Here is a 26,256-nt window from a genome sequence, read left to right on the forward strand (position 1 = left end):
TTTTGAGGGAGGCTTTTCAAAACCCAGACAAAGTGCCAGGTTTTGAAAAGCCATCCGAACTCCCAGACATGTCCTCAAAAGGAGGACATGTCCATGGAAATCCAGACATCTGATAACCCTAGGTACAAGGATTTACCCATGCCAAAGGCTAGTGTAAGTGCTTTTGCCTAAATGTTCGCAATTAGGCACATTAACTCCTAGTATTCTTTAGCCTGACAGTTAGGGCCTGTTTCTAACAATGCCTAAATAAGTAGGCACCTCTTCCATGTCATTCAAAGTTAGGTGCAATTTACAGAATCACACCTAGCAGCACATAAATCAAATTAGGCACCGCTAGCTGTATGCAAGGCATCAATATATTAGGCCATGGTTTTCTTGGCCTAAAATACCTACCAGCACCTAACTCATTCGATCCCCAAACACTGCCCCTAACCACATCCATTTTTCAGGTAGGCATGAGTAGGTGCCTCAGTGTTAATGCATACGTCATGCTTACTGAGTTAGGTGCCTACCCAAAAATTAATTTTTCAAAATTGTTTCTTAGTTGTCTTTTAATGTGACTATTCAATTAACAGCGCCAATTGAACCAATTAAAAAAATTAAGTTAGGCGCCTAACTCAGTAGGTGCCCTGATGTAGGCATCTACCAGTAGGCGCCATTTTTAGAATCAGGCCCTTAATTCCTAGGCATACCCCTGACCTGCCTCTGCCCCTACCATATCCATTCCCCTCTAGAAGTTAGGCATGATAGATTTTTCACACACAGTTTCTAGCATAGCAAATATGGGCAGTTGGGCACACATGTTTATAGAATTAGGGTGTGTATATCTTACAGGATGAACAAAGCGAAGTGAAATCGGACAATGAGCACTTCAAGAACAAAAAATTGTAAAAACAATCTTGTTTATTCCAAACCAGACGAATGAACATCAACTGTGGACCCGACATTCATCTGGTCTGTGTCGGGTCCACAGTTGATGTTCATTCATCTGGTTTGGAATAAACAAGATTGTTTTTACAATTTTATGTTCTTGGAGTGCTTATTGTCCAATCCCACTTTGTTTTGTTTGTTCTTGGACCCGTGGGTTCTTGTCCTGTTGGACTTTTGGTGTTCGTTTTATCTTACTGGATGAATATCAGTAGGCATGTCAATCTGTACAAGAACCATAAGAAAAAAAGTAGATAATAGACATCCTTTTAACACATTAGAAATGATATAAGACTCTGTCAACAATACAGGTTATGATGGAGGCAATAACAGAAAGTTTAACATGTAAAAAAGCCATTTATTTGTGTAAATTTTGGTGAGAACATAAGTGTTTCATGCATGGCTTCCTTTTCCCTCCTCTCTCCTGGACCCATCCTACACTACCTCACTCCCCTTTATCATTCCCTCTGTAACTCCCCCACCTGAGCATTGTGTATAGATATACCTTCTTGTCTAGTTTGTTTGCCTTGACTAGATTGTAAGTTCTTTTGAGCAGGGACTGTCTCGTCTCTGTTTTGATGTATAGCTCTGCGTATATCTAATAGCACTACAGAAATGATAAGTAGTAGTGGTTTAAACAATTATTGAGAGCGTATTATTTTACTGTTGCTTTTGGTGGGTCCTCTTGAAGGGATCAGCAGTGACTGGGTTTTAGTGTGCTCTATATTTGATTATGGTGTTAGGTGTATGGCCTTGACAGAGTGTGCTTTCCTATTTGAACCTGGGGTTCCTTTCATACTTTTATGGTAATGTTGTACACCACTGTGTTAAATCAAGCAGTAGGGCAACAGTGTAATAAACTGAATACTTCAACAAATTTTTTTATTGCCATTTACATCTGTGCTGAGTCACATGTAACTGGGCAGACTGGATGGGCCATTTGGCCTTTATCTGCCATCATGTTTCAAGTTCAAGTTTATTTAAAATTTGATTAAAATGCTTATAAAAATGTTCTAAGCGCTGTACATAATAATAAAAATAGGGGGTACGAAACAATCAAAAATACAAACAGGACAATCTTTGGACAACTAACAAGAACAAAGGGGAAAGAGGGGGTAGAAGAACTACAGTGTTTTCTATGTTTCTGTGACATTGGGTTTGGAAGAGTGATGGTAGGGAGAATTGTGTTTACCTGTCTGGTATGCCAAACCTCCTTAAGAAAAAAGCAAAACATTTTGGTTCCTTAATTGGTTCTCTTGGATATGTGGTTTTGCAAAATGCATTGCTTACAGGACTGGTCAGACCAGACAGTTGTCTTGTGCAGCAGCTTGTGTGTGTGTGGGGGGGGGGCAGCAAAACAAAGTCCCAACAGTTATGCAGTTCAAAGAACCATCAGCGCCTACAAAACAACCTGCAAAACAAAGTCTAATATTTACATAGAAACATGATGGTAGATAAAGGCCAAATGGCCCATCCAGCCTGCCCAGTTACATGTAACTCAGCACAGATGCAAATTTTGAATCCATTTGATTCGAGACCCCCCCTTAACATATAACACCACGCATCCACTGATTCAATCCACCCTATCACTACGATATAACTTGTACCCTGGCATGATAATGTCGCATTGATTATCTTCCTTCCACCAGGTTTCAGAGATACCTATTATATCTAGTTTTCCATTTAGTGCAAGATATTCTAACTCTCCCATCTTGTTTCTTAGGCTTCTGGCATACAGACATTTCAAACAGTGTTTGTCATATCTATTTACAATTTGCTCAGTAGTTAGCATAGATAATTTGCAATCTTTAAAATCAGCCTTCTATGAATTTAAGGAAACCTGGTCTACTGTGGCCTGTATTGTAATCTCACTATCGGGATATCTTCGCTTTTATGATGATATCTTTTAAAGATACCGTGTCCCGAATCATGTTCTTTTGAGCGACTGTCAGCCTTCCTCCAGTTTCTAGTTTAAAAGCTGTTCTATCTCCTTTTTAAATGTTGATGCCAGCAGCCTGGTTCCACCCTGGTTAAGGTGGAGCCCATCTTTGCAGAATAGGCTCCCCCCCCCTTCCCCAATATGCCACCCAGTTCCTAACAAATCTAAAATCATCTTTCTTGCACAATCGCCTCATCCATGCATTGAGACTCAGGAGCTCTGCCTGTCTTTTGGGACCTGCACATAGAACAGAAAGCATTTCTGAAATGTTTCCCTGGAGGTCTTGGATTTTAACTTCTTACCTAAGATCCTAAATTTGGCCTCCAGAACCTCCCTACTGCATTTCCCTATATCATTGGTACCCACATGTACCAAGATAGCAGGTTCCTCCCTAGCACTGTCTAAAATCTTATCTATGTGACGCACAAGGTTTGCCACCTTTGCACCAGGCAGGCAATAACCAAGCAATCCTCATGTCCACTTATCTTGTGCGAGCCCCGGCTGAATATCAAACAAGGGCCTGCATAAGCACCAGCTCCTTTGGGAGAAAATATTGCAAAACTCCAAGACATTTAGCTCTTGGGTCAGGCTTGGAAGAAGATAGAATACTAAGGGGGTGATATTCAGAGAAATTTAAGTAGGCCAGAAAGGCTCTGGCCCCCTTAAATCACCTATCAGCAGCTAAATGTCAATATTCAGGAGCACTAAGCTGGACAATGCCGCTGAATAACTGTTCCAAAAAAAGTGGACTATTCTAATTTTCCCCCTAGTAAATAATATAAATGGTTATAAATCTTAGGGGAAAAATGTTTATCAGAACATTATGCTTACGGCTAGAATAGCAGTCCATCCGTTTCATTATATGCAATAGATCTGATTCTATAAACGGTGCCTAACCACACTTAACTTGTAGGAGCTGGTCTGTGCGGTTGTCGGTAAACCACAAGGCATCCTTTATAGAATCACATCTAGTGGTGCCTAGGCAGATAGGTATCATTGAGGTAGGTGTTGGTATATTAAGCTAGGTTTTACCTGGCCGAATTTACCTGCACCTAACTCACATGCCTAGCGACGCCTAAATTTACCATGTTTATTCTCTGCCCCTAACCATACCTACTTTTCAGGCAGGTTTCGGGGAACGGGGGGGTACCTCGACTTAGGTGTTGCTAGGTGTCATACTGATATCCACGCACAACCTTAATTGGTAATTAAAAATCTGTTTTTTAATTGGATTTTAATGGCATGGTCAATTACATGCCATTTAACCAATTAGAAAACAATTGAGTTGCATGTGAAATATAGTTAGGCATCTCTAGGCATCCGCAATTAGGGTGCCTTGTGGCACCTAATCTAGGCGCCGTTTATAGAATCAGGCCCTATCTACTATAATAAAACGCAAAGTGCGCATGCACACTCTTAGCTGCATGATCCGTGGCTGGCAGGAGTGTGCATGCACGCATACAACGGTCCCTGCGGTTCCCTTACACTTCACGCCTGGCGCGGCTCCCCCCCCCACTCACCATAAGACAGTTCGTCATCAGCGCACCCCCCCTATGGATTACAATTATTATGCATTAATCATCCATGTACCGCTGCTTCCCCCATGTCAGCGAGATCCCGAGAAAGAGCCTCCCCTCCGAGCAGGCACAGGAAAGGGGGTGGGAAGGGGGGAAAGCGGGGAAAGGCTGCCCAATCTGCTTGAATAGCGCAGGGGTTGGGAAGCAGGTTAGGAATGGAAAAGTTAACTCAGCGCTGCCACAGGTCTCCCCCACTCTGTGCGGGAGTAGCGATAAGGCCAGGAGAAGAAGCGGATGAAGCACGATCACAGCACGAGGGAGACCGTGCAAAGGGAAATGCAAGGGAAAAGCAAAAGGTGGGATAGTAAGGGGAAAGGGAGAGGGAGGAAGCCTACAATGAAAAAAAAAGGACTTTATACCGAGGTGAGCAGAGGCTCTTCCATAGCTTTAGCTGTGATCTTGGTGACGGCTCACGGTACAATCCTCCATCTTGAATTCAAATTGAGTGGAAAAAAAGATCACCACCTAACAGAGGGAACAAGGGCAGGAGGAAGAGGAGTCTCTAACACCCGTTAATGTAACGGGCTAAAACAGTAGTATGTGTATAATATATTCGAAAGACTACATACTCCTATTGATTCTGTACCATCATCAGAGAAAACTATGCTAACTCCTCTATTATCTGAGTTGGAAGATTGGATGTAGATGCTAGAATGGGCAGACTGGATGGGCCATTTGGCCTTTATCTACCATCATGTTTCTATGTTTCTACTGCTCTATGAATATGATAAGAGCATTGCACGATTCTATACGATAGGGCAATTAAAGGTGCAGCAATAGCTATATCATCCAGACTTTTGGCACGGCTAAAATCTTCAGCTCGTCATGACGATGTTCATGGAAAGTAGCGGACACCCCCCTGTAATGGAGAAAACCTCTTTGGAGATAAGGTTAAAGAATTAATAGATTCTATCAAGGATGACTGCAACACACTTGGCACAATGGAAGATGATAACATAGAGCAAAGTAGAAAGTCGTTCTATTATATCAAACCAAAAAATCTCATTATACTCCAAAGAAATGAGTACAATTGACCAAAGAGATCATATAAGCCCTTTACACATCAGCAGAACCAGTATTCGTCTATGGATAAAAAATAAACTCAGAGATCAGCTCAGTTTCAACAAGCAAAGCAGAATCCTAGTTTTTGACATTCCTTTAAAACAAGAGCTTCTGGTGAGGGGACTAAATTATTTGTATGATCACTGGTCCAACATTATTTATTTATTTTTTAAAATTTATAAACTGCTTAAATCTTTAGAACAATTTATGGATTCTCAAGATCATAAAACGGGTATTGTTTAAATTTCTTATTTCAACCTCCATGCAAGAAACCATCTCAACTTCTTTTATCTTTCCAACTACTTTCACAAGCAGAAGTCAAATGGCTTCTACATGCAGATAATCACAAGAACCCGAAAATACTAAGGAGGCTAAAAAGTAAGCGTCAAAAAAGTAAACCTCCCAGATCCCAAGAACTGGAACCAGATAGGGGGGAGAGACTAGGGCAGAGCTGGTGGATATAACTATCCCTAATGAATGAGTGATAAACACAGGAGAGCCCTCAGTCACACAGCCACTCGCTGGAAAATCCAGCGGAACAGGCTGTCACCGGCTTACACCTAACAGGGTGTTAACTGTGAAACATCCCCGGGCTTTTACACTGTGTATAATTTATAATAAAGTGCACCCAACAGTGCTCGGTGTGAAAAAAAGATAATAAATCAAAAAAACACACACTCGTTCCACCATAAACAGCAATAGTCTCTGCCCCTTATCTGGGGGGTCAAATACAAACGTCCAAAACCAGCAAAGTGAAAAAGCCAACAGGAAGTACTTAGCTTCTCAGTGGAAACAACAGCCAGCGAAGATATTGATTCTCAATTCGTCCAACGGGACTCCATTTCGGGGGTGCACACCCCCTTCTTCAGGAACTGCTGGACTGCGCTGTGACCCTCCAAATGATCCGGCACAGCTTAAGTTGACAGAGCTGGAAATGGCGCTGAACAGAACAGAACGCCTCTGATTTAAACTGCAGATGCTAAAATGTAATTGGATAGAAAAGTCACAAGGAGATTCAAGATGGCGATGAGAGCGGACGCCTGAGAGTGAGGCTCCCTCTCTTGTTCTCGGCCGGCGTTGCTTTTTCTCTGAATTAGCAGTTCTCTTACCTTAACATGGGTAAGAGGAAAGGAGCCCTCCGCGGCAACCCTCCAGCGGCGGTAGTGGCACCGCGTCTGGTGCAGAGCACAATCGAGGAAGCTTTGGCCCGATCGGGCGAATCAGCGGTGGCTACTTCAGGGGTGAGCCCGAATTCGTCGGGCGAACTCAGCCAGCAGCTTCGGGCGATGTTAAGCCCGGAACAGAGGCAGCCACCCCTACAACCTGGAAGCAATGCAGTTCTGGGGGTTCCTGATGCATCATGGACCCGGGAGGAGTCTTTGATCCTCAGTGAAGGAGGGCTGGTAGCTCCAAGCTCATCTGGAGCCGAAGAAGAAGCTGCAGTACACCGACAGCTTACCCACACTGCAGGAGAGGAGAGAGGAGCTTCAGGAGGAAGTAAGATCACTTTTGGGGTGTTGGAGAAGCCTAAGGTAATTGATATGGAGGCTTTATGGCAGGCTATTTCAGTTATGGACGCTAACCTCAAAATGTCTTTTTCCACTTTAAATACTGACTATGGGACTATCCACTCTAAAGTGGAGCAACAGGGTTTGGCCCTTAAAGATTTAAGTGAGAAAATGGAAAAACAGGAGTCAAGAATTTGTGGAATGGAAATATTGGACTTGGAATTAGTAAAAGAAAGAACATTTATTGCTAGAAAAATGGAAAGTTTCGAGAACCAATTAAGGAAAAATAACTTGAGAATCCTAAATTTTCCAAAATGTCCCTTAATTTCACCAATGGAGATGGCAAGAAAGTATTTTAAGGAAATTTTGCTTATTCCTAATTATTATAATTAGAGCTAATTATTTTCAAATCAAGAGACCTGTGGAAGTTTCCACTCCTAATGAGATTCAAGGGACTAATAATGAAAATATGAACTTAACAACTTTTCTGGAAAACTCCTTGGAGGTCATAACGGAAAGGAAAACCCTGTTAATAACTCTCGCTTTGGAAAGTGATAGAGAATATATATTGCGTTTGTATTTTCGTCATATTAATGATCAGTTTTTAGGTTCTAATGTTCAAATATTTCCTGATATGTCTTTAAGATCCCAGAGGCGTAGGAAAGAATTCTTGGCATTAAGGCCAAGAGTCCTTGCCTTGGGGGCAAATTTTTTGTTGAAATTTCCTGTAAAATGTTTTGTCTCTTATCAGAATAAGAATTACTTGTTTTTTGAACCTAAACAACTAGTAGGATTTATAGAATCCAAAGAGCAAGTAGTGCCTATGACTGAGAATGTATAACCTGCCATGAATGGCTGTAGCACCGCAGATAATTGCCGCTTTCTAGGTTGGATAAAGATTGTTTCTATTGTTAATTTTTTTTTTTTTCTAAGAATCTCCTTTAAAAGATTGTGGACTAAATATATTGGAAGTATAAATGAATAACCAAAACACTGATTTAAGTGGAATTGGTTTATAAGTTTTCTTTTTAATAACTTATGTTAATCTGAATACAAGTAATGTATTGCTTGTTTGTATTGATAAACTTGAATAAACAAATAATTGAGAAAAAAAAAATATATATATATATACCGCAGGACCGTGAAGTTCTATGTGGTTTATAATAATTAAAAGATGGTACAACTTGAGTAGAATAACAGAGTTAAGAGCTAGTGATTAGCAGGTATAGATTAACAGTTATTTTGGAGTAAAAATTGTACAGGTCAGCTGCCTAAATACTTCAGGAACATATATGTTGTTGCCATCACATCAGCAAGATGTATCAGTGTACTACAAGCTTTAGTATATTATCAACCTTATATACAGATATTACATAAGGTCTTATTACTTACACATCCACAGTTCCTTCCCAAAGTTATAAAAGATTTTCATATTAATCAAACAGTGCTATTATCAGTTTATTATACACCATCACATAAAAATTTTCAAGAAGAATCTCTTCACCAGTTGGATTGTAAAAGGGCTTTAACTATATACCTTAAAAGAATTACCTCAGATAATAGACATTTCAATTATTCCTGACAATCAATAGTCAAACTTCTCCACATGCAGTAACTAAATGGATAGCAAATTGTATAGATTTCTATTATTTGCAAATTTTGAATTCTACACCATCTCCAAGAGTTAAAACTCATTCCCTTCAATCAGTAGCCACCACTAAAGCATATTTACAAAGAGCTTCTTTACAGGAGATATGTCAAGCTGCAACTTGGTTGAACCTACATACATTTGTAAAACATTATTGGATAGACAATTTCTCACGTATGATATTGAACTGTTTATCTTGAGGTTTCAACACACCACTCCTACCACCTTACTTGATGGATTGCAGAGATTAAATCTGGTCAATTTTTCTTAACACAAACCTGCAATCGTTAGCTTGGGAGTCACCACTTATGTGGCTGCAAGATCTTCTGTCCATGGAGAAAGAATAGTTTCTTATTTTAACAGTGGTTCTCCATGGACAGAAGATCTTCTAGCCACATAATCCCTCCCATTCTTCCCAGAGTTGAAGTTAGCTGAAACACAGTAATTGATGGGCAATGGAATGTACAGTGTGTACAGTACTTGGAATCTGCCGGGCTGGCAATGTCACAATGATGTGACTTGTGTGGCTGGAAGATCCTATGTCCATGGAGAACCACCATTAAGATATTCTTTCCAGTACTTCACACCCACTGCCATTCCATTGGCTGGATTCTACCTATAGTCTCTGTGACTGGAGCTACCTCACAATGCTCCTCCCCTACTGCCTTTCAATTGGCTGGATTCTAGTCACTGCCTACGCCAGCCCTAAATCCTCCCTCTGACATAACTTTCTGTTTGTGAAACTAGGAAGTTTTGTTAGAAGAAAAACTTGAGCTAATACAAGCAGTGAATAGGAGACCTTGCTCACTACTGGTGAAGAAGAGCAAAATTTAAGAGGCATGGGGGAGTGCAGCTAGGAGACTCCCCCCCATCACTGGGAGGGGATGGGTGAGAATGCCAGGCATCAATTTCCATGCTGAGCCACTGACTAGAGCAGTGGCATAGTCACGGGGGCCAGAACCCTCACTTTGGGCTCAGGCCCCCTCCAAACATGCAGCTCCAATTAAAAGGTTGGTGGGCAAGCCAAAGCCCTACATACAAGGAAATTTGTTGCTGAGCTTCTCCCCTCCTCCTCACAGGGCTGCAGTACAGAAGAAGTTGGTTGCAAATCTCCAACCACTGTTGCCAGAACTCCTCACTCATGCTCAATTCATGCAAGAAATGAGCATGCTTAAGGAGTTCTGGCATTGGTGGCATGCCACTGGCTTTTTCTGTACTACAACAGTGTGAGGACAAAGTTTGGCTGGTGGGGCTTTGGCATCCTTGACAGGAAAGGCATTATTAGGGGGAGGTCCACCTCTGGGCACTCCCACCCAAATTGGAGGGCTGGCTATGCCCCTGAGATTTTTGTTACAATACATTTTTTTACTGTAGTATAACAAAACATTGTTGAAATCAGATCATTCAGTTGCGTAAATTAACCATCCTTCTAGCTTCTGGATCGAAGTATAAAACTCAGTAGAGTCCTGAAAAATTCTGTTTTATAAAGCAACTTTATGAAAAATACTTGGGAACACGAGCATAGAAATATCTGTCCTTGTTTAGAAATACCTAAATGTCCAGTTCATAAGCATGTTAGCATTCATTGCATATTTGATAATGAAGAGTAAGTGAAAGGGAGGGACTCTTCTTACCTAGATGCTTGTGAGGTAGTCTATAGGACACTACCACTGCCCCTGCTGGATACTCTCTCACAATGTCAGAACCACCTTACTTTATGTGACTCCTCCCTAAGGGGAAGTAATACGAAAAGGGAGGAGTCAGGAAGCAGTTGCCTGGAAGTATAAGAGGCAGGGCCAGAGCAGGTTAAGGAGGCCTAGTAGGGAAGAAGGAAGATGAAGTAATACCGGTATACGCCTTGACTACAACCACTAGTCACTCGGTTTGGCTGAGGTAAGCCAACCTTTCTTTTGCTGAACACCTGTGAGTTGCTCTAAGATCTGGCTCGGGCCAAACCATGTTACCTGAGTAAAGAAGACTGTTGCAAGACAAGCCACAAACTGTGTCCTGGGTTCTGTCAGCCACAGGCCCATCTCAGGACTTTTTGAACAAATAGACTGTTTCTTGTACGCCTACCCCTGTGAAGTGAGAGGAGTCAGGGGTTTTATTTTCTTGTGAGGTAATAAAAAGTTTGATTGCACCTTTTTGATTGTGTCTGGATATTTATGCACAGCCCAAAACCCAAACCCCACTCATGCTGTTAAAATGCTTTATACAACATTAAGCTAAATATCTACTAATTTTCTCTTTTCAAGTACTTGTAATGACTCATTTCTTGTCTTTAAAATAGGCACAGAACAAAAGTCCTTCACTCACCCATCTTTGCTAGGCAAGGACAGCCTTAGCACTGAGCAACAGTTCATTTTGGACCTGGCCCTGCTCTTCTGCTTTGCTTTTCAGCTCTTACCCCATAATTTGATAAACGTAGACACCCAATTTTATGCTTTGCGAGGAAAGTTGCACATGCAAGTGGTAGAATGGTGTCATTTGCAGGTAGGAGAGTGTGGCGCAGTGTTTAAAGCTACAGCCTCAGCACCCTGAGGTTGTCAGGTCAAACCTACATTGCTCCCTGTGACCCTGCGTAAGTCATTGCCCCAGGTACGTTAGATAGATTGTGAGCCCTCCAGGACAGACAGGGGAAAATGCTTGAGTACGTGAATAAATTCATGTAAACCATTCTGAGCTTCCCTGGAAGAATGGTATAGAAATTGAATAAATAAATAATAATGTAGCTGCTAATTGGCTATAACAACAATTATTGGTTATAATTGGTATTATTTTGTGCTAATGACCACTAATTAGTGGTTAAGCACATAACTGCCTTAAGTGAGTATTCTTAAGTTGTGCACTTAAGAGTATTCTTAAGTTGTGCGCACAACTTAAGAGTATTCTTAAGTTGTGCGCACAAAATCTATAGTGCACAACTGCAAGGGGGAGGGGGAAGGTGGACCTGGGAGGGGCGTGGCCAGAACTGCATGCGCAGAATATAGAATGCTGTCAGTTATGCGCCTGACAGATAGTTTTTTTTCCCCAGTTCAAACGTTTTATTGAATTTAGATAAAAGGTAAAAACAGAAAACTACACAAATGGTAACTAAGTCATGAATCAGTCTAGTCGCATGATCAATAATAATACACATGTAAAGAGCAATAATCCTGCCACAATACAACCGATTGAACCATGTCAAACTTGTGTTGCAAAACAAGCACAAAATTTAATTGCAATATGTATGCAAGGCATATGGGAAAGAGAGAGAGGGAGTTCCCAGCGGGCACCACTAAAGGACAGTAACCATGTCCAGTCATTTAAGAGATACTTCAATATGTAGCTAGATGTCATGACTCAAAGCGTCAAAGGTCAGTGATCTAGGGTTGACAGGACTCCATACTTTAAGGAATGCATCAATAGAATTATGTTTCCCAGCGATAACACTTTCGAATTTGGTTTTGGTGCTGACTGTATTCCACCTTGGATAGGTCTTTCCAACAATGCAGAATATTTTTGATAGCCAAAAAAAGTAAGATATTAAGCAACCGAGCGTTATGTTCTGGTAGAATATGTGAAAGGCCATGATGAAAGATGCAAAGGATCATTTATATTTAGTATAGAGGAAATGGTGCTCCAAACCTTATCCCAGTATATGGAGAGATGGTTACAGTGAAATATCATGTGAGACAGTGATCCTTCAGATTTCCCACAGGACCAACATAAGCTAGATGAGATGACAGATGTTTAGGTGCAAGCATTTACACCAGCCTTTGAGCAAGAACATTCAGACATATATGGGCTTAGGGTCTTGAACAAGAAAACTGCTGGAGATGGGATAAAAGTATATATGTGTAGCTTTCTCTCTCATGTCATAAAGCACAGAAGGAAGAGCCCAACAAATAGTAGATGAATTCTTCCATTTTTGGTTTGGCAACCACTAGGGGATGTGAAAGGAAATGGAGCCACATGTAGAGATTCATTGAATAAATCACTAAGGGGATAATTCTCTATAGGTTGCCTAAATTTAGGCATCCGCTATTGACATTATAGAATAATAAGTCTGCGGTTACACATCCAACTTTAGGCATGAGTATTTATACTTGCTCAAAGGCTGGTTGCATTTTTCAGTTTTAAGTGTAATACTTGAGTGTAATTAAAATCAATCTCAAAACTTTTCTTTTTCAAGATGCATACGACAAACCCTAATCTCAAAATTTTATTTTTTATTTTTTTGGAAACAGTCCACCATCTTATTTATTATTCCCCTATCCCTTATGTGTCATCCCCTTTCCCCTCTATATCCTTTCTTCTTTTTTTAATTATGTAACTTTTTCCCACCTCCCCATCTTTCCTCACTTTCTAGTTTGTCTGTAAATGTCATACTCGTTCACTCTATCTACTTTTTTACACTCTTTTTATTTCTCTCTATTCTATATTAAATTATGTTTTGTTTTTTCTTTTAATTTTCTTTATTTATAATTGTAAACCGGTCAGATATTCATTTTATGATCGGGATATTAAAAACTAATAAACTTGGAAACTTGGAAACTTATAAATAAATAAATAAATAAAAATGATTAGCAACATTGCTTCAAGGATCCCACCACCTTTTGCATAAATAGTGGCCTAATATCTTCTCTCTCTCCACCCCAACAGACGATCCCCCTTGGACTGCACTGTATCACAGAGGAGTAAAGCAGTGAGCATTACAGAAACAGTTCATGGGGCATACCAACCGAGCTACACAGAGCCCCGGACTACACCCCCTATAAACTCCTCCCAAGTCAGTAGCAGCGAAGAGAAGAAAGTGATTGTGCCAGCAGGTTAGTGTGTATGTCCTAATGTGTGGGTGGCAGCATTCTTCAGCTGTCTCTTTTCTTTTGTGGGTGAACAGTGATACATGCATGATCCTTGGTGTCACCTTACTATTAAAAAGAATCGGCTATATCATATACATAGCATTAGGTTTGGTGTAGTCATGTCAATGGGTAAACATAATGACTCGGTATCTACAGAGTTGCCATGAAACAAGGAAAAGAACTCTGATAAATCAATTTCTGCTTTCAACCACATTTGTGTATCTATAAACCCTGACGAGCAATGTTTGTGATAATGACTAATAGTTGAAAAATGACACCACTCAACATCCGTGGTCACTGACCCAAGCTGGTGCTGCCCAACCACACAGATGGTAAATTAACTAATCATAAAATGAGTTATGATAAAGTAATACAAGAGGTAGAGATAGTAACTCTAATAAGCTAATGAAATGGTTCAGTTGGAAGCTTTGAAGGTACTCCCAAGTTTCCTTTATTAAGACAAGAAAGGGTTTGCCTCCAACCAGCTGTTTTGTTGGTTTTATTTTAACAACGTTGAGCCAGATTTTCACCTAGCATGGTGACCGTATTAATATAAGGGCTGTCTGTCAGTGACCTTATTACTTCATTTGAATATTGAGATGATTCATTTTAGCAGACTAATATGAAAGAAGTTTTCTACTCTGAAAGAAATCACTAGGAATAGCCTTAACAGAATATCTTGTTAAAGTGAACAATGGAATGATCAGTTGCTACTACAATGATGATCCTTCCCTTCTATTTTTATAAGAAGGAAAATGAGACAACACCTTATCTCCTACTCCATTGGTGTTCCAGCTTAGTTGGAACCAAAGCTCAGATTCAGGAGCATAAGCCTTATTTGTAGCCACCCAGGGATCTTATACCCTTCCCAACTTACTTAGCCAATTACTGTAGCGATTAGGAGTCATGAATAGTGCTCCGTAGAGAACCTGTAAGCATGGGTCCTAAATCTGGCCAATAAATGTTACTGTTGTGCAGTGACAGAGACAGACACCCCACCCCCACCCACTCCAAGGGGTTGGATGCACTAACTCTGTAACAGGGGTCCTTAACCTTTATGTGCCATGGAACCCTTTGAGAGTCTGGTTATACCTATAGTCTCCTCAAAAAAATGTGTTTGCATAAAATAAAATACATACTGTAGATATAGACTGCACTACAGAGGAAATTGATTATGCTCAAATATAGTTAACTAGTTATCACCACAGAAAATTAGCAGTTAGTGCCTAAATGAAAGCCAGCTATTCTAGGGGTGTTCCCAGGGCAGAGTCAGCAGTTGGCTAGTGAATGTCAATATTCAGCACTTAACCAGCCAGGGTAACCGTATAAGTGGAACCACATAAAACACTGTACACTTCTCCCTCCGTATTTGCTGTGATAGGGGATTAACAGAACTGCAAATACAGAAAAACCGCAAATAACTTTTTCATATGTTATTCGCTGTTTTCTATTAAAAACCATCGTAAATATGGTGAAACCGCAAATTACATGGTGGGAGACTTGGCCTGTTCCTGAAGGAGAGGCAAAATATGGTGAAGAAAGTGCTGGGAATCAGCGATTTCTCTATGCAAGCTGATGTAGTTTTGGGGGGGAAGAGCCAGCAAGCTAAAAACCATGAATAATCAAAATCGTGAATGCTAAAATCGCAAATACGGAGGGAGAAGTGTACAGTCTTTATGCAGCAACTCATGTAATGTAATGTAATGTAATTTATTTCTTATATACCGCTCCATCCGTTAGGTTCTAAGCGGTTTACAGAAAATATACATTAAGATTAGAAATAAGAAAGGTACTTGAAAAATTCCCTTACTGTCCCGAAGGCTCACAATCTAACTAAAGTACCTGGAGGGTAATAGAGAAGTGAAAAGTAGAGTTAGAGGAAAAATAAAAATAAAATAAACATTTTAACAAGACAGCATTGATCTAAATACTTTGGAAGGTAGAAGAGAGGAGAGAAAGGAATAGAAGCAGAAGGGGGAGCCGTTGAGCAGTAGAATTCTGGAGAAATTTAAATGATAGAAATAGAACAAAACAAAGACAAAAGGCAAAACAATAGATAAGATTAAAGATAAATCATAAATCATGGCCGGTTAAGTTCTGAATATCAACTTAACTGGTGTCAGACGACATCACTTAAATCGGATATTCAGTGCCAAAGCCTGGCCGTGGCCCAGCAGCGAGAATGATTGAGGGGATTGTAAAAAGAGAGCCTGTGACCCCTGTTTTGAAAAGTTTACACTGGCTGCCAATATGTTTTAGAACAGAATTTTAAGGTATTATGTTCAGTGCACCAGATTTTGAATTTAGATGCACCCTAGGGTTTGAAACAATTATTGCTACTCCTTGGGTTTTGGCCAAGTACTAGTGACCTGGATTGGCCACTGTGGGAACAGGCTACTGGGCTTGATGGACCATTGGTCTGACCCAGTCAGGCTATTCTTATGTTCAACTGAAACAAGTGAGGACTCAAGTAGAAATCAATCCTTGCTGGTTATAATACCGCTCTCAGAACCCTGTAATGTCCTAACACAATAGTGTTTGGAACCATATTTCCAGGTAAATGATGTCTTTCATTGAGTCGGTATTTTGTGTGCAAAAACCACAATCATGCAGGAAGCTCATATAAAGTGCTAAATATAATAAATATGCTAAAAGTTGTATCAAAAAAACTTTTTCGCACTTATCTTTCACAGAGCTGGCTTGTAGTGCATAGTTGTTCGTTACATGGCTTAAACGCCCTACGGGACCCGTTTCACCACAAATAAAGGGCTTCTTCAGGGGTCTTACATTTAGAAATGTGCAACAGTATTCTCGTTAACACAAAAAAAATGGCGCTGTTAACGAGAATACTGTTGCACATTTCTAAATGTAAGACCCCTGAAGAAGCCCTTTATTTGTGGTGAAACGGGTCCCGTAGGGCGTTTAGCCATGTAACGAACAACTATGCACTACAAGCCAGCTCTGTGAAAGATAAGTGCGAAAAAGTTTTTTTGATACAACTTTTAGCATATTTATTTTATTTAGCACTTTATATGAGCTTGCTGCATGATTGTGGTTTTTGCACACAAAATACCGACTCAATGAAAGACATCATTTACCTGGAAATATGGTTCCAAACACTATTGTGTTAGGACATTACAGGGTTCTGAGAGCGGTATTATAACCAGCAAGGATTGATTTCTCCTTGAGTCCTCACTTGTTTCAGTTGAAATTGTTTTGTATAAGAGGACTTTTTGCCTATTAGAGTGGTTGAGTTTATTATTCTTATGTTCACCCTAAACTCATTTGTCCAAGCATTATGTACGTTACCTTGTAACCTGTCCTGAGCTCTGTGGGGAGGACGGAATATAAAATGAATTAAATAAATAAATAAGTTACGAAGTTGGATACAGCCATTTGTAATGCAGCTCATTATAAACAGACAAGGCACACAGCATTTTCATGTGCAGCTCCAGTGTTATAGAATAGAGAATGACACGGGGACAAATTTGTCCCTGTCCCCACAGGAACTCGGTTTCCCCCATCCCGTCCCCGTGAGTTTTGTCACTTTTCCTGCCCCGTTCCTGTAAGCTCTGCCCTAACTACTCAAGCCTCTAACACAGTGTATCTCAAACTGTGCGCCTCCTGAGATTCCAAGTGTGTCGCAGCACGCTGAGGAGGAAGAGAGGCAGTGGCGTACCTAGCATATGTGACACCCAGGGCCCATCATTTTTGACACACCCCCCTCCCATCTATATGAAAAATATGATTTTTAGTAATAATCCACATATCACACAGGAGTGTACCTAGGAAAAGGCAGCATCTTAAACACTGCAGTGAGCACTAGAACATCAACACATACATTGTAAAACTAAACAAGCCAGATCCTGCACACCTCAACACCACAAAAACAGTAACACATGTCCTCTAATACTGTGCAAAATATAAAGACAGTAGATGTAAATTTGAAAAAAACTGATACATAACAATCACCACTTTACAAATTAACAAATATAAATAAAACAAATCATGAGAAATAGCAAAATACCATTTTATTGGACTAATCCCCGTAAGCTCGGTCCCCATCCCAACAAACTACCTGATTCCATCCACACAAGCCTTGAATTGTTTTATATTGTATGCAGAGTCTGGTTTCTTGGCAGTTCAATTTAACTTTTGTCTACATGTTTCTATTTTTAGTTTGTGATTATTCCATATTGGGCGAGGGTGTATCTGTCTGTGTGTATGAAAGGGACATGGCTTTCTGATAGCATCGACTGTACAGGATCAATTGACTGTGCAGGATTTCTTTCTTTCTTTCTTTGTTTCACCCTTCCCCTTTTCTTTCTTTCTGGCTCCCTGTCCCCCTCCCCCCCCCTTTCTTTCTTTCTGGCTCCCTTTCTCCCCACCCCTTTCTTTCTTTCTTTCTCCCTGCCCTCCGCCATGCCATCACCAATGGGAAACATGCTGCTGCCACCGCCACCAGGGAAAGGCTGCCACTGGCCTTCGGGAACAGGCCAGCGCTGAGTTCGCCCTGCTTCTCTTCCCCATGGGGCCGACCAACTCTTGCCGCCCGACGTCAATTATAACTTCAGAGAGGACGTTCCGGGCCAACCAGGCAGCAATTGGCTGGCCCAGAACGTCCTCTCTGATGTCAGAATTGATGTCGGGCGGCGAGAGTTCTTCCGCCCTGCGGGGAAGAGAAGCAGGGAGGGAGAACTCGGCGCCGGCCTGTTCCCGATGGTGGCAGTGGCAGCCTTTCTCCGACAGCAGCCTATTCCCCGGTGGGTGGCCAGCTGTGCACCCCCTTGGGGCGTGCACCCGGAGCGGACCTTCCCCCCCCTTGGTACACCACTAAAGAGAGGCACCTTCCAGCTGACTTCCCTACGCGGTTCAGCGCCAGTGCTTCCAGATTAGCCAAAGGCCTGCATGTTTCCCCCTTCTCTCTAGCGTCCTCCAGCTTCCCCCCTAGCTTCCAGGTCTCACATTTAAAGCTAATTACAGCAGCCTGCAGAGGATCGCCGGTAGGTAAAATGATTGTATTTTCAATATAGTGATTGAAATGTGTCAGTTTTGAGAATTTATATCTGCTGTGTGTATAGTGCTCTAAAACTTGTGATTTTAAAGTGTTTGAGGCTTGTGCAGATGAGGATGGGGCTTGTAGGAATGGGGCAGGGATAGGAACGGGATGGGAAAATGAGTTTCCACGGGGACGGGGAAAAATTTGTCCCCATGTCATTCTTTATTATAGAATACTCTGTCTGGAGTGTTTTGTTTGTGTACTGTAAAATATACTTTTAAGAAGTAGTTTTTACTGGTACAATGATGAGGAAGAGGTAGTAGAGTATGAACACAGATGAGAGATGATTTTGAATATATGCTTGTTATACTTATGTATTGATATTGTGATTATTTTATAAATGCTTTATTGCAATCCACATAGGTTTTATGCAGAATAAAAATTTTAAAAATATAATAATAAAAAAAAAAAATTAACACCAATGGTGGTCAACAACATGCTCACCGCCACTGGCTAAATATGTATCCCAACTACAAAAAGTGGAGAATATAAAAACATCAAAAATAATATCAAAAGTTAAATGCACTTGTCAATAAAATGCGGACTGTATATTTCATATAAGGAGGAAAAAAGGCTTTAGATTCCCTTGAAAGGCAAATAAGACAATGTATGCCAGTAACAAAGGGTGACATCAATCATTGGTCAAAGAAAAAAACCTCCTTAATTTTGATATGAATATATGCATTGTAAATATATGAATAAGTATAGAACAGCTCAACTTAACTGAAGAGCTGTCAAAGGAATTTTCCTCCTTATAACAAATATACAGTCCGCATTTTATTGACAAGTGCATTTAACTTTTGATATTATTTTTGATGTTTTTGTCTAGTCTAGTCTTTGGTTTATATACCGGGTCATCTTCTAACAGAGCTCGACTCGGTTCACAAATAATTAAGACCAGAATATATAAAAGAATACAAGCCTGAGAAAGTGAATGTGAAAATGCTATCAATTCGTCACTTCAGTATGTAACCATTAAGATATTGTGTAAACAGCAAAGTTTTTAGGGCTTTACGAAATTGTTATAGCTGACCTATCCATCTTACAGAGTCAGGGAGTTTGTTCCAAGTTTCTACCAGTTTGAACGCAAGAGATTGGCTAAACTTCCCAACAGATTTAATTCTTCCAAAAAAGGGGAACGATAATTTATATTTCTGTGTAATCCTTGAGTGGCAAGATCTAGTAGTATTCCAATATAAGGGAACTAAAAGGTCAAATATTCCATAGCGAAGCTTAAAGATAACACATGCACACTTAAACTTGATCCTAAAACGAACTGGGAGCCAGTGAAGCTTTCTCAACAAAGGAGAGACATGGTCGTACTTTCTTTTCCTGAAAATAAGTTTAGCTGCCGTGTTTTGTATTAACTGTAGTCGATTTAGACTACCGCCAGGGGTGTCCAACCTTGTGGCTTCCCTGGGCCGCATTGGCTGCAAAAATTTTTCTGGGGCTGCACAAATGTGCAAAAGCTGCAGCAAGACAGAGGAGGGAGCCAGCAAGACGGTAAACACCCGGGGGCAGCAGAGGAAAACACTGCATCGCTCTCGACCGGGGCCACACAAAATACTTCACGGGGCTTTATGCGGTCCTTGGGCCGTAGGTTGGATACCCCTGGACTACCCTGCTTGATGCCCATATAAACAGAATTACAATAATCCAGCTGGGCAAGCACAATGGGCTGTATCAACACTGTATCCTTCACTTTTTGTAGTTGGTTTTCAACAGGTGCGAGGGAGGGGGGGGGGCTTTGTCTCCATTTAAAAAAAATATTTACCCCAATAAATATGTGTTGATCATTTTCAGTTACATACTTTGAGAGAAGAAGGTACTTCACACAATCAGGTGTATTCTGATTTCACTTTTTTTAAGGTATAATCATTTTAGATAGTGAGATTTATTGCAATTAGGTCTGCTGGATTATTGCAACTCCCTATATCTTCCTTGTCCAGCCACTATGATAAAACAACTCCAGACCATACAAAACACCGCCCTCAAATTGATCTACTCACTCAAAAAATATGATCACATAACAACTGCCTTCTTAGACTCTCACTGGCTACCCATACAAGCACGAATCCAATTCAAATTCCACTGCCTGATATTCAAAGCATTACACGGCTCTTCCCCCTCCTATCTAAACAACCGCTTAAACCAAATCTCCACCTCAAGACACAGAAGAACCTCGAACCCTTTCGCCTTCCCCCCACTCAAAGGCACACATCGCAAGAAAATGTTTGACAACCTTCTGGCAACACAAGCAGCAAAAATCAACCATTCCATCTCCAATCTTATGACAATATCAGACAACTTCAAAACATTCAGAAAAGAAATCAAAACCCTGCTTTTCAAAAAATTCATCCAAATATCTTAACCCCTCCTCTTTTACCTCCAGAAGATTCACCTACCTTCAGATAACCTTCCCCCAAATTACCCACCTTAACACCTTCCAATTAAACAAATACCATAAATAGATTGTAACCTACCCTCTCTAACTGCATTCCATATGTATTTTTCATACAGTTCTTCACTGTCAGTTTAATTTCCATCCTATAAATTCACATAGAATTTTTCTTTTTTCAACCATCTTTATTTTCTCTTCTTTATTAATTTCCAGGTACTTTAGTTAGATTGTGAGCCTTCGGGACAGTAAGGGAATTTTTTAAGTACCTTCTTACTTCTCATTTATAATCTTAATGTATACTTTCTTCAAACCGCTTAGAACCTAACGGATGTAGCGGTATATAAGAAATAAATTACATTACATTACATTACATTACAATTGACAAACATTTTTGGAGTCTAGTGGCCATAACTTATTTTGTTGCTTATAATATCTAATGGAAGGCTAGATTTCAGTTAGACACCCTTTTACTAAGCCGTGGTAGAGGCTCAGGGTGTTAAAGGCTCTGACGCTTATAGGAATTCTATGAGCATTAGAGCAGCATCACGGCATTTAGCGCTCTGGACTGCAGTGGAAACCTCTACCTTGGCTTAGTAAAAGAGAGGGGGGGGGGGGTGATTAGAGATTAGTGAAAATAATGTACTTTTTTTTCACATCCAAATTCACTGATATTTATTCACAGACACCTTGGGAGTCTGTGGGCCCAGGTTAAGAACCTCTGCTCTATAGTATCCCCAACACTGACAGGCTCAGGGAACAGAAGACCCCCCCACTAAGGAATCCAACTCAGGTCCTTGTATGGCTCTGGAGCTACCAGCGGTGGTTATCAATTACAGTCATAGACTGACAAATCTGGCCATTCTTTTACAAGCATGGAAGTTAATAAAATTCGTAATCCATGCAGGAGAAAAAAAAAAAATCCAACAGCAGTGGCTAAATCATTGTTAAGCCTTGAGCAAGAAGTCCTCAATTGTTTAAGCTATCTAGAGAAAGGCCTAGTGCTGTATTTTTCAAATCCCCATCTCCAGTCATGTTACTGTTGCAGGCACCACTGTGCATTTTGTGAGGACAATGGGATCATTATCAAGATGGAAAATCAATTGCAAAAAAGAACTACTGGCATCTGCAACCATTTGGGTAAGCAGTGGAAGAAGATGCAGTGAGATTCTCTTGCACTTCACAGCCCCACCCCCAATCAAAGTTATTACTGTAAAATTCTTATCCACATACAGATCAAAGAACCAGTCAAGTGCTGCTTTCTCAACACACTTCTGTAGCAGCTGCTAATAATTTTGTGCTGATGCAGTTGTTTTACCAGCATTTTGCAAGAATTTTAACTGAACTTCTCTTGACTGAGTCACTATGAAATCCCCAGAACAGAAATCTCTTAACCACGACTAGTGCAAACTCCAGCCTGGGGGAGAGTAGAATACTTAGACATTAACCTGGGTTAGTGTCCAATCCAGTTCTCTAATGCAGTATTTCTCAACACGCGGGGAGCCGCTTGTTGGGGGTACACAGCACTACGCGGGTCTCCTGCACCCCTTCCACCTTAATCACAGCCACCAGGAATCCCATGCCCTCCTTCCTGCCTGCCCCCTTCTGCCGAAACGCCGCCACCGGTGGGGTCTCATGTTCTCCTTCCTGCATTCCCCCCTCAACCGAAGCCAACCTGAAAAGGCTTCCCTCTGATGTCAGAGGGAAGCCTTCTGGGTCAGCGAGAGATCCCAGTTACCTCCTTCAGGGCTGTTCCTTCCGGCCTTAAGCCATACAAGGATTTATCTCAGGCAGCGGCTTTTACACGCTGCATGTGGCTGACCCAGAAGCCTTCTCTCCGACGTCAGAGCTGACATCAGAGGGAAGGCTTGTAGGTCAGCCATGTGCAGCGTGTAAGAGCCGCTGCCCGTGACATGTCTATGTGCAGCTGAAGGCAGGAAGGAGCAGCTAAGCTGGATGGCCTCGAAGGGAGTGAGCACATTGTAGCAAGTAAGGGAGAGAGGGGACATGATTGTGGGACAAAGGGAGAAAGGAGGGGGTAATTTGGGACAAAGGCTAGAAGGCAGGGAGGGGGCATGAACTCAGAAGGAAGGGAGGGGGGCACAAACTCAGGACACAGAAGGTAGGTAGGGGGCATGAACATGGGATACAAAAGGGAGGGAGGAAGGAAGCACTAACTGGGAGAATTTGTGGACATGAGTGTGTGAGAGGGAAAGAGATGGTGCACATGGGGAAAGGAAGAAAGAGGTAAATTGTTAATCATAGAGAGAGAGAGAGAGAGGATTTAGACAGAGATGCATGGGTAAGAGAAGGATGAGAGGTAGAAATATTGGATATGGTGGTGGAGAGGGAACAGAGGGACAGACTGAAGGAAATGCAAGGGGGAGGAATGTTGGACATAGTGATGGAGGGAGAGATGTAGTATGGTGCTGGAGAGGGGTGATAGAAGGAGAAATGGGCATGGGGCTAGTGGGCACTGGTGAAAAATGCTGCACATGATCCGGGGGATGAGAGAGGGAAAAATGTTGGATATGGAAGTAGAGGGAGTGGGAGAAATGCACCCTGGATCTCGATCTCTCTCTCTCTTTCCCCACTCCCTTTGCAGCAAGGGAGGGAATAAGGGAAAGATAGATGGACAGTGAGAGAGAGAGGGAGACAAGTTGCCAATGGGGGGTGGAGGAAAGAGGAAGAAAAGTTGGACTCATAGAAGGACAGAGAGAGATGTTGGTTGGGGAAGGGAATGAGGTCTGGAGGAGAGGAAGAGTGCAGGAGACAGAAAGAAAGAAATATTGGATGCACAATCAGAAGGAAGTGCAACCAGAGACTCATGAAATCATCAGACAACAAAGGTAGGAAAAATTATTTTATTTTCAATTTAGTGATCTAAATGTGTCAGTTTTGAAAATTGATATCTGCTGTCTATATTTTGCACTATATTTGTCTATTTTTCTATAGTTGTTACTGAGGTGACATTACGTAATTTAAAGTCATCTGCCTTGACATCTTTGAAAACCCCCCAAATATAAATGATAATTAACATTTTCTCTGCCTTTAGTGTGCTTTGTGGTTTTTTAAAATTTTGTGGTTACCATTATGTATTAATAAGATTATATTGTGTGTATATGAAAAATGGATGGAATAAATTGCATTACAATTAGTACTATTATTAAGGGGATGGGGTCAGGGGTGGAGCTTGGGTGGGCCAGAGGCGGAGCTTGGGCAGGGGTACTTGGTTAATATTTGTTAGACTTAGGGAATACCTGGCTTGAAGAAGTTGAGAAACACTGCTCTAATGAGTGTGACCTCCAATGCAAGAATGAAACAGAAGTGGGGAAACAGCATGCACCTTGACCCCTATGGCTTCTAAAGCTCTAGAAAGCATTAAACTCACTATATGGCCTTTAAGCCCTAGAGAAAACTCACTGCCCTCTGTACAACAGGATGAGAATTATTATTACCTTTAGCTCAGCAGAAGGCTGAGAAAGAGGGGGATCTTCATGTTCAAACATCTGTATGCTCCCTTCAATCTGCTCTAGCAATGAGGGTCAGCCCTACTTAGGTTTGCCATTAGAGGGGATGTATTTTTTCTAGGGAGGTGGCAGAAAGAATGGTCCCTCTTGCTGGAGGTAGATTTAAATTGTCTTCAGACAGCTTTGCAGGAAATATAGTTCCAAAACCGAGTTAACTCAAAATGCTGGAGTAGGATGCTCTATTAAGTGTTTCTTTGCAGTAGCAGTAAAAGGAGGTTTCAAAAATATCTGAAAGAAAAGGTATGAGACTTGATATACTGCTTTTTCTATTTTATTACAATCAAAGTGGTTTACATATCTTAGACAGTTTCTTATTTTGAGGTAATGAACTGTTAAGTGACTTGCCCAGAGTCACAAGGAGCAGCAGTGGGAACTGAATGCACAACCTCAGGGTGTGAGGCAATCACTCTAATTACTAGGCCAATCCTCTACTCCACTGGACCGCTGATTAATTACAAGTGCATAGGTTCAGCTATCTGCAATTCTCCAATTAGGTGCCCTGAGGTTGGGCAGTAGGAGCCTTTCCTATAATGGTATCTAGATACCTAGGTTCTGTTATATAATACTAGTGTAACCTTGTATTGGCGGTCTAACATTTAGATGCCCACATTTATACAAACCATAGAGCTGGCATAAATGTGGGTGCCTAAATATGTCAGAGATGTACATAACTTACAGTATTCTGTAAAGGTTCAGGCAAAAATGGCAGACCCGCCTATGCCCACCCATGCTCCATCCATGTGTACACCCCTTTGCAAATAAGCGCTTTGCAAGATGATCGCATATTTACAGAATAATGTTTAGGAAGCACGCTGGCATATATACATGTAAGTGTGTGCCTATTTAAATATATGCTACTATTCTAAATATTTACAAGTACAGGGGGTGCATCAGCGATAAGCATCTAGTTTACAGAACTGTCCTTATGTTGTCTGGACTGACCAAATACATTTCTTTCAACAATCTTTCCCCAGATCCAAGCGTGTGGACACAAGACCATGTCCGGCAATGGGTGGAGTGGGCAGTCAAGGAGTATGGCCTTTCCGATGTGGACACATTGTTATTCCACAGCATGGATGGGAAAGAACTTTGCAAAATGAGCAAGGAAGACTTCATGAGACTCACATCCCCTTACAATGCAGACATCCTGCTGTCACATCTCAGTTACCTCAGGCAGAGTATGCGCTCTACCCTCTTCTCCCTCTCCCTTTATAGATTCTTTGCAAGATATGCAGTCTTATATTTTACCAACGAAAAGAATAAGCAAAAGTTGGTGTAGTAGCTGAACTTTCTAGGCCACTCTGCTTTTTAGATATCTATAATGTGATGAGCTTGTGTGTTCCAGTTTTTGCCAGGACTGATCTGATACCGAAACTTAGAAAACTTAGAAAATTGTCATTTACTTTTACTTTTTCAATCATTCATTATTTTCTCTATTTCCATTGTTTCATTTCTGCATTTTAGAGCATGCTAAGTTGTTTCAGATGTGCTACAATGCAGGCACTAAAAGAAATGTTTCTGGATATCGTTTTGGATGGGAAATGACACAAAACAAGTGTCTTTGGGCCAGATGCACCAAAGTCAACGGTCGTCGCTAAGTGGCTTTCAATACAAATTGGTATAAAAAAGCAAATAAAAATAAAATAATCTAACAAAACAACATAAAAGGGAAAACAAAGGGAAGAACTACAATTTGTGATAGAAAAGGAGGAGGGGAGGGGGGAAAACAAGAGGTTAGGTCTATATGCAATGACTGGCAAA

At 41.0% G+C, this 26,256-nt stretch overlaps 1 protein-coding gene across 2 annotated transcripts in view; it reads left to right on the forward strand.

Moving 5' to 3' along the window:
• Positions 1–26,256, forward strand: part of LOC117368938 (retroviral integration site protein Fli-1 homolog) — a 119,925-nt gene that overhangs the window by 74,419 nt on the left and 19,250 nt on the right. For both annotated transcript variants that reach the window (XM_033962731.1, XM_033962732.1), the window contains exons 3-4: positions 13,306–13,472; positions 25,470–25,673. In XM_033962731.1, coding sequence (XP_033818622.1) covers positions 13,306–13,472; positions 25,470–25,673 — 371 coding nt within the window. The remainder of the gene's footprint in view (positions 1–13,305; positions 13,473–25,469; positions 25,674–26,256) is intronic.

Source organism: Geotrypetes seraphini, chromosome 11 (assembly GCF_902459505.1).
Source record: "Geotrypetes seraphini chromosome 11, aGeoSer1.1, whole genome shotgun sequence".
NCBI classification, from domain to species: domain Eukaryota; kingdom Metazoa; phylum Chordata; class Amphibia; order Gymnophiona; family Dermophiidae; genus Geotrypetes; species Geotrypetes seraphini.